Raw genomic sequence first — 20,191 nt, forward strand, 5'->3', positions numbered from 1 at the left:
GAACAGGACGCAAGGCGTGGCTGAAAACATCTAGGAACCGAAATACCCTATTATGGAAGGAATCCCTCTCACATAAACTTCCGGTAGGGTGTGTGAAGGAAAAGTGTGTGAGGATTATAAAGCGAATCAAGTTTTCTTTTCTTCGACTCTTTCCAGACGGTAAGGCTCTTCAGGAGTTCTGCTCCACTCAGTTCCTCTTGCAGCTAAACAGGAGACTTGTGTTGACGTGAGCTTGTGGTTTGCATCAAATGTTACGGTGTCAGAACGACGACTTTTCTAAGCACTTTTTTGGATCGGTGTATTTCAGAAAAATGTCCAAGTCTTTGAAGAAGATAGTGGAGGAGAGTCGGGATAAGAACCTTCCAGAGGTGGAGATGTGCGACAGGGGGATTTCCAACATGTTGGACATCCCGGGACTATGTAAGACCCCATGAATCCATTTCACCTCAAAACTGTGTTAAACTGTGATGGGTGCCACTGTTCCTGAGAGTAGTTTTATGTGACGTACAGTAGAACACAAACCACGTCGAGGGGAGTCCTCTACGTCACAGCCGCTTTTAACTCACACAGGCTTCCGTAGTACAGTGACAGGAATACATCAAAAGTGATTGTTATGGATCACTGCAACTAAATGCCAGTTACCCTGAAAAATATAAATGTATGTAGTGTAATGTCTAAATGGCTCATTCCAGAATAGGAGGACAATATACATCAAATTTCAAATATTCAATGTACAAAATAATAAAACATGCAGTTGTTGTGTAAATGTTCTTGTCCTGAGACCAAATCTTACAAAAAAAAAACGAGGAGAAAAGAATGTTTGAAAATAGTTTTGAAATACCAAATAAGTCTGGAGTTCCCCCTAAAATGCCATTTTTCTCTCATCCGACCCCCCTGATGACCAAACTGAATCTCTAATAAAACAGTTCAAATCAAATTTTAATCTCCTTTTTTTTTGTATCATTATTTTCATTGATGTCTCTTGGAATTGTGGGAAAATTTTTTAATCAGCGTAATATTTTAAATAATAATTATGCATGGAATGTGTGTCCCACAACATGTTAGCATAACCTGTTGATGACATTTTTGTCTTTTGTGTCTTGTTTTTGTCATTTTGTGTCTCATTTCTGTCATTTTGTTTCTCATTTTTGTCATTTTCTGTTTCATTTCTGTCACTTTCTGTCTTGTTTTTGTCGTTTTATATCTTGTTTTTGTCATCAACATCATCAAACAGTTGTCCTACAGAATGTGTAGAGCAAAGCTATGTCCTCTCTTCTATTTTTCATCTTTTCATCCCATTGTCAGCCTTGATTGAATGTCTCCCTCTACCTCATATTATCAGGATCAGACTAATTCTTTTGACTGTTTTCCGTCAGTCAGTTTGTCCTCTTGGTCAGCAGTAACAGCTAGCTAAATATCTAGCTTCTACTGCTGAGAAAAAGATCACATTAGCATGGATTAGCAACCCTGTTACTGTGACTAGAGCAGGGTTCGCAAACAACAAATAAGACGTGGAATAAAAATGCTACCATTGATGAAGCTGAACCAATCAAACCATTGATAGTTTGTTACCTATTATTGATGAATGTGGAGCAGAAAATTGTATAAGAAGGTTTGTTTTTCAAAATTTTTGAAGCTCAAATGTCTTCCAGTTCTGGAATGACCCTTATACACAACAAACAGACAAACACCATTAAACGTACAGTCAGACTGTACGTTTAATGGTGTTTCTTTACAGAAGTTCTAGAGTGAATTTCGGCATGGGGCCCTCATGGATCAGGTATGTTTTGGTGCTGAACTGGTTTAAAATCAAGGGAATTAGAAGGCCAGGTGAATGCCTTGGGCTCTTTCGTCTTGACCCTTGAGTTGTTACTGAGCAGTTTTTTTTCTTTGCAGTGTGGCAGAGCGCATTGTCCTACTTTAGTAGGCTGCTGCCATCTTGGAGTGTTGTTGCCCAGTAGAACATTGCATTCTAATAACACGATCAATGCTATACTCTTCATCTGTTAGGGATTCTAATGTTGTGGCTGAGCCGTTTGTCTCTAAATCATTTTTTTATTACTAAATACAAGGTTGTTTTAAAATATATTGCACTTAAATGATAATGACAAGTTGCAGAGAGGACCTCCAAAGGCCACACTCTTTTTTTCTCTACGGAAAAAATTGGTGCATTCCAGTTTGGAAAAACTGGTATGTGAAATTTTAGATATGACAGTTAGTCTGTTGCCTCTGTACCTTGGTTTGCTTGTAGTTGTTTTTATACCTTTTGGTTCTTATGGTTTTGTGTACATCATGTATCTTTTTTTACTGCATGTTAAGTATCTTACTGACAGCTGAAAAACACTTGAGATTCAAGATTCAAGACCTTTTTTCAAATCTCGTGTATTTTGGCTGTCAATAAAATACTTTACAACATTTAATAACGACACTTGAAAGATCAAAAATTGAGCGATTTAATACAGCATTTTATTTCCTGTTTAATTACATTCAGTTGCCTTTTCTATTAAGGTAACTGTGTCACAGTTGACTGAGACAAGTAAATCATCAAGTTAAATCATTAATCCAGAAATGCATTTAATTTAATTCTGTAAATGAAGATGTAGTGTGGAGTTATGCACACACACACCTGTCTTGTTCAATTAAAAATTCCACTAAAAATAGATTCTATCTCTGACTTGGGATGCTGTCATCTGCTCTTATTACATTTTTTACTGCCTACTGTAGAAAATGTAATAAGAGCAGATGAAAATGACGGAAGGTTGGATTCCAGATAAGATAGGCTGTTTTTCAGGTGTGATTCTTTGAAGAAATTGCTTTAGTGCCACCCACAGGTTTGGCCAAATTCAAATAATATACCAGTAAGATACATAAGTAAAGAAGCTAAGCTGTTTAGCTGCAGTGCTTTATTGACTTGGTTTTCCACTTTGTTTCAGTCACTCTGTCTAACATCACTCAGCTGGTCCTCAGCCACAACAAGCTCACAGGTAAGCTGATACCTTCATCCTTTGCTTTCTCATAGACAACAGATTAAACAGTCAAACAGCAGTGGAATGACTCTGTTGGTGTGATATCACCTACATAGTTGATTAACAATGTTCTCCACCATTAAAGAATTAAAGTCATTTTATCCATAGATGTAGGTTTCATTTGAACGTTTGAGGTTAGACATTATGTAGGGCAGCCCTATTCAATTAGCGGCCCGCGGGCCACATGCGGCCCGAAAGCAACCGTCGAGTGGCCCTAAAGCAACTGCCGAGTGATTGGGACTTGGGTCCGAGAAAAACAGAAAAACATCTTTCAGTAACACTGACAAGTTCTTACAAAAATTCCAACATTATTGCAAACATTGAATGCAACACTTACCGTAACCTAGCAACTAACCCACAATGCATTGTGTTGAGGAGACGCGTTTGAAAAGTTAACATTAGCAGTTCTATGCAGGCGAAAATAGCAGCATGTCTTTTTCTATCCTGAAACGACAAATCGGCGAGGAAAACCGTCGGTTTGATCCTACGTGAACTGACAAGTATTTATTTATTTACCACCAAGTCCGAACGCCAAACCAATGCGTTTACTCTGCAACGAGTGCTTTGCAGCGCTGAAAGATTATCATGTCCGAAGACACCACATTGAAAAAACATGCCGCGTTTCGGACAAACTTTCACGACGGATGTCATGAGAGAGCGGCTATAATTCAGAGTTTGACTGCATCTTACAACCGGAGCTGTACTACAATGAAGCGGACCTGCACAGCTCAGGAAAGGGCCACGAAAAAGAGGCCGTTCACAGACTCACAAACTGTGAAGGACTGCATGTTGGCTGTCGTGGATGAAGTTTTAACGGACGATAAAGTTAAGACGAGTGTGACATCTGCTATCAAACAGGTCTGACGCGTCAAACATTCTCGCCACAGATGTCTTCGAGACATGGTAAGTGCAACAAAGCAGCGTGCTGTAGCAGACACTAAAGGTAGTTTTATGTATTTATGTGACTATTTTCTGGTCACTTATTAGAAGTTTAATATTTAAGAAAGACATTTTGTTTTGACAGTTATTTCACTTAGTTGCACTTTATTATGCACTTTGATGTCAGCTTTATTTCGTTTCAAAGGGATAGTAACTATCACTGTGCCTACTGTTTATTTTTTTTTGATTATATGCACTGAAGATGTGACTGTCTCAGATGAGACCAAATATGGACAGGGACAAACTCTGTTTTTTGTTATTTCAAAAGAAGAAAAATGTCTCAAGTTCTGAAAAGTTACTGTTAAGCAAGTTACTTTTTAATGCACTTTGAGATGTGACCAAAACAAAAGATGGTGTTTCTAATCTGCACTTAGTTTTTATGTTCATATGCACCTTAACCTGTGCTTATATTTACCTATCAAAATGTGTTGAAGTTGTGTGTTTGAAATGTAAAATTTAAAGAAGCAGTATTTTAGCACAGGTTTAGTTTAAGTACTGCTCTTCTATTGTGTTTATGTCCTTTTGGATGTGGCAATACGTTTATAAACATCCAGTGTCTTTGTTATCTGTTTGTGTTTATTTTAAATGGTTAACTTTGCTCTCTGTCTGCTAAAAACATCCGGCCCAGCTCATGTTCTTAGTCTGAAAATCCGGCCCGAGTCAATTTTTAATTGAATAGCCCTGATGTAGGGGGTCTGGGAGTCTTCAACCAGGACGTTTTGGGTATCAGACACTTCATTTCCTGCATTCAGATGAACTTTAACTTATAATTTTGTGCATTTTCTGAATGAGTTAATTGTGACAGGTCTATTTTGGGCAGCCAGGGTTCAGGTGGTAGAGGTTGTTGCAAGTCTGGCAGTTCAATCCCCAGTTCATCTACATTCCAAAGTGTTACGTGGGATGAAACTAAATCCTAAGTTGCTCTCAATGACTTGGGATCTCCGCTTGCATTGTTGTGTGAACGTGTGTGTGAAGCAGCACGTTGTAGAACCAATCTTAAGTTTAAAAGGTGGTATGTAAGTGTAGACCATTCACCCTGTTTATGTTAAGAAAAGCACAAAATTCAGGCATTTCAGGTGGCAATCTAAACTATAACTGAATGTAGTCCTATTAGGCTCTAAGGCATTTTGTATTACTTTCAAATGTTTATTTAACTGTCGATATTTTTTTCTCTTTTATTATTCCTGATGATTTACTTTGCTGTCCTCTTTTGTGTCTTTTGTTTGGAGAAGTAACCTTATTAATTTTGCATGTAGTACCTATTCACTTCAATAATACATTTTCAAATTGTAATTTATTTGTTTGTAACCCCTGGACTTTAATCACTAATAAGCATTTAAGCTACATGTCTGATCATGCTCAAAAGTGTCTGCACATTCAAAGAATATTACACTAGCAGATCTAATACTAATGTTTATTTTTCATTATTATTTTATCATTTGCTTGCTATAGATCTCCATTAAACCATGTTATCCCAGCATTTTGTGGTGGTGCAGGAATGCTTGGTTTGCATGCAAAAACAAATCTGTGTCAGAAAGCCAACAAATACAGTCAAACTTAGCATAATATGTCAAGAGGTGTGGTCAAAGATACAACCAGAAGCTAGCCACTAGCAAGCCTCCCGTCAAGCACATGTGGAGAGGTAAAAATTGGTACACTTGAACTAAATTTTCTGACTTTTCAGCACAGACTTGTTTCAGAATATGGAGATAATCCTCCTTCTTCAAAACAGCAGCAGAGTGTCATAGTAACAGTCATTATATCAGAATTCAATCCAAATGAGGATGAGACTCGAGTTCACAGTGAAAGAGTGTCATGGCTGCCTCCTCCACGCTACCTGTCAATCATTCCAGACCAGCCTGTCAATCAAGTAGCTCTGCCCCCTCATGTCACTAAAACTTTGATATAAATTTCAATGTTGAATTATTTTCAGATTTCTCTCCCTCTCTCTGGGTGTGACCATGAAACTAACAACAACAAAAATAAATAAATCCAGAGCTGTAGAAAAACTGTCTTCATGATTTGGTTTTTGCTGAGTATAACTGGGGTCTACGGAGCTTTTTGGTGTCAGCCCCTGTCAGACGGAGTGGTACTGCAGATTTGTGACACTCCTGGGTTGGCTTCATTTTTCACAACGGGTTGTTACGTCCATCTTTCTTATACAGTCTATGGAGCTAGATCACACTGTGATTGCATATGGGCGAACCCTAATTCTTATCCTGGGCGCTCTTTAAGGTATTGCAGCAGGTATCTTATGGTATTTTTTGGAGTTAAATGGTGACTCCTGGTCAGAGGGTTCAGACAGTTTATCAGTGCCTGTCCTGGGGTGGTTAGCTTTGTTCTGAGGGGCATTTGCAAAACATCTCAATAAGTACTTGGCATTGTGTTAATGATGTGTTACACCGGAGCCAGCTTCATTGAGAGAGTGAGATTTACACTCTGTTGCTGTATTATTGAATCTCTTATAGTGAAATTGTTTAGGCCAGAAATCTGGCAGCTCATGTGCATATAGCACTAACTCGGCATTCTTTCACTAGTCATGATAGTGTTTTATATTTGGAATGGAAGTGAATGAGACAACTTCAGTAACTGAGAGCAGTGATGTGATGTGATGTGATGCTGTTTTGCACCAGCAGAGGTCACCACAGACTCATATTAACCTGCGTTTTTACAGCGTTATATAAGAGAACTTTACTTGAGTGATTAACTGAATCACCTTTTGGCTTTGTTTAATGTGTTTGAATCAATTTATTGTTGAGGCACATGAAAGAAAATTCTAAAACTTTGTATTGTTGTAACAGTACACTAGCAACTTGGAATACAGAATCATTTAGTTTGTAGTGTGGTCAGTTTGTCGTGTGGTCAGTTTGTTGTGTGGTCAGTTTGCACCTAGTCTCCTGGAAAGTAGAGTTTTAAGAAAAATATAAAAGCAAGCCAAGCATGTCAGTCTGAAAATTGAAAATCTGGAAATTAGGTAACTTCATTAGATTTTATAATTTATCATTTATTATCAGTCATCAGAAACATTTTCATGATGATATAGATGTTATGAGAAGGCTGTACAAAATAGAAAGATTTTGCTGATTCTACAATTATGAGACTAATGCTTAATATTTCATAATCCACATTAGTGTTTGAAGCAAACATCTCAGGTACAGTACATCATTAGACCAAGTGCATCAAAACATCAATGAACTTCTTGAGAGGGACATTTGATTTCTATTTTCACAAGGAAAAAGCGTCTGAGATGCACCTCTTTGGAAGTGCTTGATTATTCAGTGGCTTGTTCACCTTCTGGTGTATTTCCTAATCTGATGCTGGAGATGGGAAGATATCACCTGTCACTCTGCTGTGTTATTTATAGCCCATATCAGACAGAAATGGGGATAACATCATTTGTGTTGTTACCCACCTGCAGGCACTCTGAAGGTTCTGTCTGAACCCCAGCGTTGCATTTTAACGGGCAGATGTTCCGTCCTGCCACCAGCCTTTGAAAGCAGCAATATTGTTGTGTCTTGTTATTTCTTTTTGTTTCTTCCTCTGCTCTATCGTTTCCAAATTGATCCTATAAATACAGTTGCACCATGTCAGATAGGAAAATATCTCATTTGGAAAATGTCCCTCTACCCACTTAAAAGGGAAAAAGGAAAAGCTTCTGGGATCTTCTGTCCAGTGTACCATGCACCACACCTTCACCACCACACACCAAGACTTAGTGTTGCCTCTTAGGTCATTGTCTTCAAACAGGGCTGACACACCAACATACACACTAATATTCCAGCAGCTCCCAAAGAGCCAAGGAGACCATATGGAAATCAATATACCATATTGTACAGAATACCTCATAAATACTGTAAGCTTGTCCACCTAGATTTTGTGGTATTCCATTTATTGAGGTCTATTCAGTGGTCCACAGGGATTGGGGAGTCTTTTACTGACAGTCTCACATCTACACATCTTTCTGTTGACTGTTGTCACGCCACAGCTGGCAATGAAACCTGGACTGCCGAGTTCCTGCACCTTTCCACATGCTGACAAAATAATACTTCTGTCCTGTATATTTATAAAATTTTGATGTTTTAAACAATGCTCAGTCCTTAAATACTTAACGAACTGATTAAGTCCAACGGGTCTCTGCTTGTGTCATTGACTGGAAAACTAGAGCAGCTTGCATTCTTTATATATTTGTAAATTTAGTGTTTTTAATATGTATGTTTCTCTAAAGTTGGTCAGATTGTATATTATGTTTCAGTTAGATGCTAATCATTTGTGTCCAGCTGCCTTTTTTCCCCTCTTTTTTTACTAATTTTGTACTTTCAATTTTCACAAGTGTGTCCTCCATTGTTTTGTTTATTTTTTTGGAGCTGACTGAGAACTCACATACATAAGTATCTTTTTATTCTATCCAATTTCACATCCATGAAGATGGTGTTCCTTTCCTTCGAAGCACTGCCATCAGAAGAGTCTGACTTATGCTTGGGTGCCATAATGAAGGGCAAAAAGTTTCCTAAAAAACAACACAAATGAAAGAAAGTGAATGTAGCACAATCCAATGTGGCGTACAACCGGAGAATGTAAACAAAGCTGTCTTCCTCGTATAGCGCCACATGACAGCGTATTCGTCTGCTCTGCTGGCCAACTAGTTCAAGTGCAAAGTTTGTTTTTACATGGCAGACGCCGTATGTCGGAATGATGGAACAAGACTTTCTTAATAAATATTTGGGAGATGGCGACGTAACCGTGAAACGCCGTAGGTTGAGGACATTGTAAGCCAAGGACATGGTGTACATGGACTAGTTTTTCACCATCACTCTGAGGCAAGATGTTCCTGATTTTGATGATATAAAGTGAAAGAACATCCTACAGACATGCTTTGTGAGGTAATAACCTGGTTTCTGACAGTAGTAGAGGCCAAGGCAATGCGATCCAGACTATCTGGTTTGACGGTGTGTTTCTGAAGTGCTTAGGGCCAAATACAATAACTTCAGTTTTGTCATCCAGGCTTTTATGTCCTTAAGACATGCCTGGAGTTCGACTGCTTGGTTTCATTTGGCTTTATACATAAATAGTGAATTGTATCGGCCCTAACAAAAAGCCCTGTGGAACTCCATAACTAACTGGTGTGGGTGGAGGAATCATCATTAACATGAACAAAATGGAATCTGTCTGATAAATATGATTTAAACCAGTTTAGTGAGGTTCCTTTAATCCCAATCACATGTTCCACTCTCTGTAATAAGATACTGTGATCAACTGTATCAAATGCAGCACTGAGATCCAGCAGAACAAGTATAGAAACTAGTCCACTCTCTGAGGCTATCAGAAGATCATTGGTGACTTTAACTAGTGCTGTTTCTGTATTATGATATTTTCTAAATCCTGACTGAAATTCTTCAAACACACCGTTTCTGTGCAGACGGTCACATCATTGGCTTGTAACAGAAATTACAAATGCATGGACTTGAAATGTATAATATCAAATGTCTTGTACGTGTGGAAGAGAAGCTTATACAGGAGAAAATATCTGTCAAGAATAACAAAAAAAAGAACAGAAGAAAGGAAATAAGAAGAAAAAACAATGCGTGTCTACAGAGGCTAATCTGATGTGGCATAAATGTCTTTTGACACGGAGGCACACAGGCTCAGCTAACCATGTCAGTATGTCTAGACCTCACCTCTCCAACACTCATCCTCCTGCTAGCATTCAGGTCAGGCCCTGGTTGGTTTACTCTTTTCCCCTACTAACTTTTCTCACTTTTTCCATTAATCAGCTCAATAATCTGATAAACCTTTGGCCCTTGGTTTGTGAAAGAAACTGCAAAATGTGTTGTCTTCAAATACCAGTATGTATAATGCAGGGCCAAAGTAAAAATGGAGTTATTGCTTGCTTAATGCTTATCATTTCTCTCCTTTATGTTGGTGTTTTCCAGCTGTGCCTGCTAACGTCTCTGAACTGAAGAACCTGGAAGTTCTCAACATGTTCAACAACCAGATTGAGGAGCTGCCTACCCAGATCAGCAGTCTTCAGAAGCTGAAACACCTTAACCTTGGGTAAGTGGCATTTTCAGTGTATACATACACACATAAGCAGTGGCTGGTATAGACAAATTTTACTGGGGGTCCAAGTTGGGGCCAGTGTTTAATCACAGGGGCACATTAAAAAACAACAATGATATTTAAGCAATATTAAAATCAAACAAACGTGTTTTATTTTTTACAAAAAATGCATCAAGTGAAATAATGAGGTAATCAGGGCTGGTGTTGAAATGTGGAACATCAAGAATATTTGAAATGAGTCACATGGAACAAAAGTGGTTTGGTTTCCTGATGTTCAAAATCCTAGAACTACAGCAACAGGATACTGCTGTGATACTTTCTGGCAAACTGGTCCTGTTTATTTGCTGCAGACCTCAGGTCAGGCTTATCTACTGTCTGATCATGCTCCTGCTTTCTTCACACACAGACACAGGTTTCATATTCTGCCTCAATAAGTAGATTGGCTTTCTGTCTTTGTAGTGTCTCTCTACTGTAAAATCAAAATTGCTCCCTGGGCTATTTCAGCTATAATTTTTTTTACAGCATATTTTGAACCTTTGAGGCTTTTTGTTTGATTTGGGTAATTTGACTGTAAGACTTAAAGGCAGCCAATAACTTATAGAACTCCCTAGTGTCCTAACCACACGCTAAATCAGGCTTAGGCTGCATGTCTAAACCTCAACTAAAACACACTTAACTGATGTATCTCCAGTAATTCTGACTTTGATCAGATACTCAAATGTAGAAAATCAGTGTACATAAAGTATATTGTCATTTATTTTTAAGTGTACCCCAAAATATATACAACATAATCTAATCTACCTAACCCGTCCTCATCTTTATATGGCAGCGTACTTGAGCATGTGTGTGACAAATTGGCAGAATGTATGACTATGTCCGTTAAGATATGAGTGCAGGTTCAGACAAGCTGGATGTCAGTGACAGAAGGATTAGGAAGGGAGCCTTGGTGTATTGATCCACAAACAAACATCATCTGGTTAGTCTAAGCCTCATACTACTATTCAGGCTGTGTGTTCAGTTTTCGTTGTTTATTTTTCTGTTGGTTGTGATTGTGTGTATTTATCAGTGGACAGGCATCACTGTGACTGAACCCTGTAAGTGCCTAATTTTATTTGTCATACAGAAATAAAACAAAAAGATTTTCTTGTGACTGATCAGTTGCTTCTACATCCAAGCATATATGTACATACACCCAGCTGGTGTTTTATCCATGATCAAATCCTATGTATGTGTGCTCCGCATTTCACGAGAAGACCACATTTTTAAGCGTAAATACACTGAAGTTAAAAAAGTCCTACATTATACCACTGTGGTTAACACAGTAACCTCCTGTGCCAGTTAGAGTGACACACATGCAGGTAAAGAAAACAAAAGCGGGGAAGAGGGCTGGCGCACAAGCAAGGCTACATGCTAACCCCTACAGACCAGCCTTACCGAGTCTCTTAATATCCAACTCCCAGTAACTTGTCAACAAATTGGATGACATATGACTGAGCAGCATGGAGAGCTGTGTGATGGTGATAACAGAGACCTGGCTGGACAACACCGTTCCCGACACAGCCATCGAAGTAGCAGGCCGCTGTTTACTGAGCCAACAGGACCACCGACTCCAGCAAACACAGAGCTGAGGGAGTGTGTGTTTACATCAGTAATGCCTGGTACACATCCATGGACATTATCAAGACACACTGTTGTCCTGACATTGAGTATCTGGCTTTGAAATGTAGACCTTCCTACCTCCTGAGAGAGCTTTTAACCATCTTTATCATGGCTGTTTGCTACTGTTAAGTTACCACAGGAAGAGCTGCACGATGGCGTCAGCAGCCAGTTGAATGCACATTTAGAGGGAGCTGAGATCGTGGCAGGAGACTTTAATGATACAGATTTAAAGACAGTGTTGCCCAAATTACAGGCAAATATGCATTTCCCAACCTAAGAGGACAACATTCTTGATCAGGTACCAATATCCCTGGAGCATACAGGGCTCCTCCATCTCCACACCTAGAATCATCTGATCACATCCCTCTGTATATGATTCCATCCAGTTGTTCAAGCTATCCACGTCTGGAATAATCAAATTCAAAGCTACAAGATTGCTTTGAAAACACAGACTGGGAGTTGTTTGCTCAGAACATAGACTTAAATGAATACAGCTCCTCTGTTCTACAGACTAGCCTACAGTCAGGCATCAGAGAAGCTAAGCGCAAGTACCAGCAGCGTATTGAGGGCCACTTTGAAACCAACGACTCACGCAGCATGTGGAGAGGTATTAAGGCCATAACCGACTACAAGGGCAGCATGCCATTGACCAGCAGCGATGCCACACTTCCTGAATGCATTTTTCGCTTGCTTCCGTTTATGCTTCCCTGCATAAATGGAGAGGAGGTAAAGAGGGTCAGCAACATCATGTTCCTGAGTCTTCACATCTCCAGTGATCTCACATGGACCATCAGCACCTCCCATTTGGTGAAAAATGCACAACAGAGACTTCCTTTCTCTGGAGGCTGAGAAAGGCCAAGCCCCCTCAACTTTTTGTGACCGTCTATAGGAGTACGATTGAGAGCATTCTGTGCTACTGCAGCGTGGTCTGATTCTCCAGCTGCACCACTGAAGGGGCCTGACCTGCATCGTAAAGACTGCACAGTGGTTTGTGGGAGCACAGCTTTCCAGCCTAGGCTCGGTATATGCTAACCAGCTAAGGAAAACTCTAGAATCGCCAGAAACCTCACCCATCCAGGACACAGACTATTTGTCCCCCTTACATCATGGAAAAGATTCAGGACTTTAAAAAACATGAACCAGCAGACTGGGGAGCAGCTTCTTCCCCAGAACTGTTGCCTCCGTCACACGTCCCAACTCTTTCCCCACCCCTAAACATTCCCTAGCTTAATAGGACAGTCCAGCTGAACATCCGTCCCGTAATTATTTGTCTGCTACTGCTGATCAGTTTGTTCAAACACTTACAGTTAAGCCTTCTTACTCATTGAAACAAAATCTGCGTCACTATTCACATCTTGTTTAGTTTCATGTTTTTAATGTGGCAACATTTCTGCCTTCATCAAGTGCTTGATACAAATCTCTGGCTCTACTACATGCTAATACCACAGAGGCTGTTCCAGGTTGTTGTTAGCTGACTGATTCCTACTGAAGTCTGTTTTCACCAGTAAGCAGATTTTTTAAATATTATGTACCCCTCCCTTTTCTCCCTCTCAATCTGAGTTGAATATTTTGGAAACCTGGTCCTCTATTTGGATTTCATCAGGAATTATTTGTCGGTAACAAAATTTTGTATGTGTCTTTGTGAGTATAGGATGAACCGCCTGAGCAGCTTGCCCAGAGGATTTGGTTCGTTGCCAGCTCTTGAGGTGTTGGACCTTACCTACAACAACCTGACCCAGAACTCTCTGCCTGGGAACTTCTTCTACCTCAGTGAGTGCACACACAATCACACAGAAGAGTTGCATCTCACTTACTGTTAAAAAGCAATGCTTAAAAACTTACATGATTGCATTTTCCAAAACATTGCTGTAAAGGATGTAGTTGTATGCCTTTAATGTATGAGCTCTCCTGGATTGATTAGGACATAATTGTATTCCATTTAATTCAGTTGTAATTCTTTATAATGTCTCCATGTGCCCTCGTGGCAGATTATGTGCTTCATGAAAGTCAAGTGGTAATGGAATAGAAGAAAGACATCTTACTGGAATTTAAAAAATAACCCACATTGTACAGTTGCTTTTCTTGCTGGAGTCTCCACTGATTTCTTCGTGAGCTAATAGTGGAAGCACGACCTCAGGCAGAAATGGGTAGCCAAAAACTTAAATACAGATGCATCTCATATCATTAGAATATGGTGGGAAACTTTGGTAACTCAGTCAAGAGAGCTACTGGGAATAATGCTAATGAAATAACAAAGACCAGCTGAGTAGGCACTGAGAAACAAAACTGCCAAAACACAAGGCTAAACAATACAAAGGAGTCCAAAACAGGCAAACACAGTCTGGAGCCAGTCCAAAAGCAAGAATATCTGGTGGGGGGCTGCTACAGAGGGCGATAATGGGGATGAAGTGCCCGGCATTGGAAACTCAAGCCACCTGAAGGCCGAGCATGAGGCCGAGCGGCTGAGATGGAACCTCTCAGGAGGCCAGCAGTGAAGACGTTGGGAGGATGGTGAAGGCAGAGCCCCTCTGGAGGCCGATCAGGAGATAAAATTCTAACGAAGAGAGCCTCATGCCATCTGTGAAACATGGCAGTGGAGATGTTTTGGTGTGGAGTTGCTTTCTTGTGTCAGGGACTAGGCCGCTTGCAGTCATTGATTTAACTATGAATTCTAAGTCTAAGTAAGATACTGTGAATTCTTCTGTCTGAAAGCTGAAGTTGAACCACAAGTGAACCTTTTAACAGGATAATGGTTCTAAACACACTAGCACAAATTCACCAAAGAATCGCTCAAAAGAAGAAATGTAGGGGTATGGCCTTGTCAGGAGAAAAAGGCCAAATTTGAATGCTATTGAAATGTTGTGGAGGGATTTGACATGGACAGTATATATAAGAAAATTTTCAAATATTTGGCAACTGAAGGAATATTGCTTGGAATAGTGGTCAAAGCTTTCAGCAAGCTAATGTCAGAGACCAATAGAGAATCACACAGAACACTTGGGTAAATGGGTAATACTAGCTTCTGAGACCACATTATACAATGGCCACATGACAGTGGCAACCTGTTGCAGAACCTCCAGTCAACAGTTTGAGTTTTTAAGTACATATATTGCGAAAACGTTAAGACTAACACAGACCTTTGTTTTGCAGCCACTCTCCGAGCTCTTTATTTGAGTGACAACGATTTTGAGGTACTTCCTGCTGACATCGGGAAGTTGACCAAGCTGCAAATAGTAAGTTGATATCTATGTGACTGCCACAAGGACAACTGTAAGTCTCAACAGTTTGGTGTCAATCAGTCTTATCTCTTTTCTATCTCAGCGAGTTTTTCTAACATTGTATTTGATATCCTGCTGTTAGGCTTCAAAGTATTAAAGCCTTGCGATTATGTAGGTTTTCTGTATTATGCCAGAGACCTGAGATCTTCTAAACAAGGAATCATATCTGTCCCAAGATTCAGGGAGACAGGACCTCCTATAGGACAGCTATACCCTTGTATTGGATTAGAGTCGTCTTAAAACACATCTTTACTTATTAGCCTTTAACTGTTCTTAAATTAACCAGCTGAGATATTTCTTCGGAAGCCTCTTTAGGTGTGGGCTGTGCCTATGTGCAACAATTTTCTATTGACATTATTATTGTAGTTTTCATAGGTATTGTTTAATAATTTAAGGCAGAAACTGACACTGTCTGTGAATTACCCAGAACAAAGGGATATCCTGAAAGACAACCTACAAGTTGTTTTCTTTTTTTTTTTAAAAGTTGTATATATTTGATTTTTATGTTTATTAAGGAAATCCATTAAGGGACTAGACCCTAAGGTAGAGAAGACTATTTCAGTGTGCTATGAGTATTGCACCTGAAGTGTGAAATATCTGTACCTTAACTTCAAATGGCAACAGGAAAAGAAGAAAACTGAGTTCAGGTTTTTTTTTTTGAGTTTTTTTTTTTTTTTTAAAGTAATTTGCAGGTCTAGTCAAACGTTTAGATTTAGATAGAACACTCATTTAAGGGCGTTTTATTACCTTACAATTTTTTACATTGTAAAACAATATTCATTTATCACCGAAACCAGAAGGTGTGGGCTGATGGTTTTAAAGCAGCTTAAAGTATTTAACATTAAACTTCTTGTGCCTTAATGATACCCCCTTCTGGATGCTCACAAAGTCAGCTACAGAAACTATGAATGTATAGTGGTTGTTACAGTACCTATAAAAAGTATTTAGCCTCAATTTTTACTTTATGTCTTTAAACCATATTTGCATAGTTTGGTTGTATGCAACTTTGGCCAAGTTGCATTTCACTTACAGACTGCATCAGGCTGCAGGATTTCCCTATACTTTGCTGCATTCGGTTTATCTTCTATCTTTTCAAGCTTTCCAGGGCCCTGCTGCTGAGAAGCATCCCCATGTCATGAAGCTTCCACCACCATGCTTCGCAGTGGGGATGGGGTGTTCTTGATGATGTGCAGTGTTTGTTGTCTGCCAAACACAGCATCTGGTCTTATGGCCAAATGTTCAGTTTTGGTGTCATCACACCAAAGAACCTTCCATGAGTCTGCCACTCTCCCATAAAGCTATGACTGCTGAAGAACCTGGGAAATAGTTGTGTTCTGCACAGTCTCTTCCATCTCAGCTGCTGAAGCTTGTAACTCCTTCTGCGGAGTCGTAGGTGTCTTGGTGGCTTCTTTCTCTTGTCTGTTTTTTGCACAGTCAGTTTTTGAGGTTAGCCTGCTCTGCTAAGATTAACACGTGCCATATTCTTTCCATTTCTCAATGATATAGTCAATTGTACCATATGATAATTCAGTAATTTGTTGTGAGTTTTTCTTTAATTCATCCTCTGACTTCATACACCTGTGTTGAATTAACTGAGTCACTTTCAGGGAGGTGAATACTTCTGCAATCAATTGTTTTACATTAGATTTAGTCTTTTAACTCCTTGTCCAAAAAGCCAAATTAAAGCAGTAAGAAACAGGAAAAAAGAAAACAATTAAAGGGTAAAATTTCCACATGTGGTACAACTGCTTTCTAGCCCGCTCAGAGTTTGGCATATGCAGTATTACCTGTGTAGCATAGCTATGCAAATATTTGGCTGCTTGCTGACATTCGCAGAGATCCACATAGACTCTCCCAGACCTGAGCGGATGATGAAAACTGTATCACTTGAACCCTTGCTCACTTGCTGATGTAGAAAGTATTTTAGAGGCCTTAGAATTAACTCAACTCAGTGTGGTTCGGTGCCATTGGGGTTCTCTGATGTACTGACCTTCGAACAGTAATCACAACTGGACTTCACTGCATTCTGCTATATGATAATATTAGCTGCTAATACTTCTTGGCTAATTTGAGGAATCTAAAATAGGAAACATATGTTGCTTTGTTTACACTTTCTTCACTACATTATTCCTTATGTATTATATCATTTTTTGCCATTTAATTTTGCTATAAACTGTCACAAATAATAACTACTAGGAGAAATCCTTGACCTGTAAATTTGTGCTTTAAGAAAATAATGGCGGTATTGTAACTATGTAAGTGTGAAATCGTATATGGTAAGTGAGTGTATTCTGTTCCTCTTGTGTTTCTTTTGTCTGTTTAGTTGAGTCTCAGAGATAATGATCTGATCTCGTTGCCTAAGGAGATTGGGGAGTTGGCTCAACTCAAAGAGCTTCACATCCAGGGCAACAGACTGACCGTTCTGCCTCCTGAACTTGGTACTGAACACACACAGACAAACACACACATGTACACACACACATGCTGTTGTGTATGCAGTGTCTGTCCATCACTTCAGAGGATATTAGATTCATTTTCTAGTTATTTATGTTTTCTGAGCCACAAATGGCACAACAATTTTCTTTAGGATTAAAAAATTACGTTCAAAAATATGTCATTTCAAAGCACTTCACATAGTAAGGTGAAGATCTTACCAATTTAAAACAGAGAAACAAATGTACAGTTTCCTTTAAATTCTCTTTGTATAAGCACTTGACAACAGTGGGAAGGAACAACAAAACCCTCTCTTTACTGGGAAGGACTTCCGATAGAACCACGCTTACCTCTCTTACCCTTATCTTCACCTAAGCCTAACTCTGCCCTATTTCTTCACCCTGAAATTTGAGGATATAGGTCATTAAATCTGTCTGCATTAATGTGTCCATTAACTGTGGAGTGTTACCTCCGCACGGAAATCACAGGAGAAACACTGGGTCCAACATCATCCAAGAAACAAGGAAATATTCTCCTCCTTTCTCTGTCTTTAACTTGGTTCTTCTTTATAAAAGGCTCGAATTACATTTTTGTGTACTTTCATAAAAAAGTCAAAAGTTTAATCTGCATATCCAACAGAATACAGGTGGCTCTCATATTATTAGAATATGGTAGAAATTGTTCAGTATTTTTCATTCGACGTTGCTCAAGGTATCTACAGTGTATACTTGCATGATAATGGCTTACAGCTCATGACCAATGAAACTCTGAAAAGTATGTTCATGTATGAAATATTTATACTTGGTCAGGGCTCCCTTTGCTTGAATTACTGCAGCAATGCAGTGTGGCATGGAGGCCATCAGCCTGTGGTACTGCTGAGGTGTAATGGATGCTCAGGATGCCTTGATAGCTGCCTTCAGCTCTTCTTATTGCTTGTTCTGGTTCATCACATGCTCCTTTTGACAACAAGCTGCAGAGTTTCTATGGGGTTCCGATCTGGTGAGTTGGCGAGCCAATATAACACTGTAAAGCCATGGTCCATGCCATGATTTTAGTAATGTGGGGAGAAGCCAGGTCTTCCTGGAAGACAAAATCTGGATCTCCAAAAAACTCCTCAGCAGATAGAAGTCTGTAGTGCTCCAAAATCTGCTGGTAGATGGCTGCTTTGAATTTGGACTTGATTATGCAGGTGGACCAACACCAGCAGAAAACATGACATCCCAAATCTTCACTGACTGTGGAAACTTCACACTGGACTTCAAGCAGCTTTGGTCCTGTGGCTCTCTACTGTTCCTCCAGACTCTAGGACTCTGATTTCCCAGAGAAATATAAAATTTACTTTCATCTGAAAGGAGGACTTTGGACCACTTAGTAACGGTCCAGTTGTTTCTCTGTTTAGCCCAGGTAAGATGCTTCTGATGTTGTTGGGTGTTCAGGAATGGCTTGAAAATAGGAATACTACACTTGTATCCCATTTCCTGGAAACATCTGTGCTTAGTGGCTTTAGATGTTCTGGCTCCAGTCTTGAATCTGTTTTTCTTGATTTTTCTCTCAAATCGACAGTCATCCATTTTACTTGTGCATCTTTTCCTACCACACTTTTCTTTCTAGTTAACTTTCCATTTGTATGCATTGAGACAGCACTCTGTGAAGAGCCAGCCCTTTCAGCAGTGCACCTTCGAGTCTTACCCTCCTTTTGGAGGGTGTCAGTGGTTGTCTTCTGGACAACTGTCAAGTCAGTAGTCTTCCCCATGATTGTGGTTGTGTGTACTGAACCAGAGTGAGAAATTAAAGGCTTTTTGCAGGTGTTTTGTGTTGAGTTAATTAGGTGATTGGAGGTTTTCTCGGCATTGTGTGGGGGGGTCTTGGGGCCCTTTATTGACATCTCTGTACAATATTCAAGGGGTGGTTCATGAGCTGTAAGCCGTTATCATTAAATTTAAAACAAATAAAGACTTAAAAAGAGTTCATTTTATGTTTACTGAATCTAGAATATATATCACTTTGAGGAATATCTGATGAAAAATATTAAACCTTTTCTACCGTGTTCTAATAATATGAATGCTGTTACGTTCCTCATTACTACTCAAGTGCCCTGAACCTGACAGCTTAGTCATTCTGCAGAGTAGCCACAATCATAGCATTAGGTTGGACTGCATGTGTCTGTGTGAATATGATCAGGTTGCATACATACATGTTCATACATAATCATAAGACACTTGATACATTTATGTGTCAGTTCACTGGTATGTTTTTGTGTCTCTCTGTATGCAGGTAATCTGGATCTGACTGGTCCTAAACAGGTGTTTAAAGCAGAGAATAATCCGTGGGTCACTCCCATTGCAGACCAATTCCAGCTTGGAATTTCCCATGTTTTTGAATATGTTCGCTCAGAGACCTATAAGTAGTAAGTACAAACCATTTCCATGCATATACACTATAATATTTTCTATACTGAGGACCTGCATTCTCTTGCTTGCACTCCAAGCAAGTGAACTATTCTACACTCAATTGCAGAGCCATAAAATGGCCAAAGAAAGAAAAAAATCCAGTATATACAATATTTTAAGGCAACACTTTACTACACTGAGCACTTGCAACGAGACATGATACAGCGATCAGCCACAACATTATGGCCACTGACAGGTGAAGTGAATAACATCAATCATCTTGTTTTAATGAAACTTTCTGCTGGGAAACCTTGAGTCCTGATGTTCATGTGGATGTTTGACATGTACCACCCACCTAAACACTGCAGGTCAAGCAACCCCTCAACCCCCCCACCCCCCATGGCAACAT

The 20,191-nt window shown here is 39.5% G+C and overlaps 1 protein-coding gene across 1 annotated transcript in view; it reads left to right on the forward strand.

Moving 5' to 3' along the window:
- Window positions 1–20,191, forward strand: part of rsu1 (Ras suppressor protein 1) — a 45,378-nt gene continuing 25,187 nt past the window's right edge. The window contains exons 1-8 of the mRNA XM_023299989.3: window positions 1–159; window positions 308–420; window positions 2,934–2,984; window positions 9,896–10,016; window positions 13,333–13,451; window positions 14,832–14,914; window positions 17,283–17,397; window positions 19,667–19,799. Coding sequence (XP_023155757.1) covers window positions 312–420; window positions 2,934–2,984; window positions 9,896–10,016; window positions 13,333–13,451; window positions 14,832–14,914; window positions 17,283–17,397; window positions 19,667–19,799 — 731 coding nt within the window. The 5' untranslated portion in view covers window positions 1–159; window positions 308–311. The remainder of the gene's footprint in view (window positions 160–307; window positions 421–2,933; window positions 2,985–9,895; window positions 10,017–13,332; window positions 13,452–14,831; window positions 14,915–17,282; window positions 17,398–19,666; window positions 19,800–20,191) is intronic.

The sequence above is a fragment of the Amphiprion ocellaris genome, chromosome 22 (assembly GCF_022539595.1).
Source record: "Amphiprion ocellaris isolate individual 3 ecotype Okinawa chromosome 22, ASM2253959v1, whole genome shotgun sequence".
Lineage (NCBI taxonomy): Eukaryota > Metazoa > Chordata > Actinopteri > Pomacentridae > Amphiprion > Amphiprion ocellaris.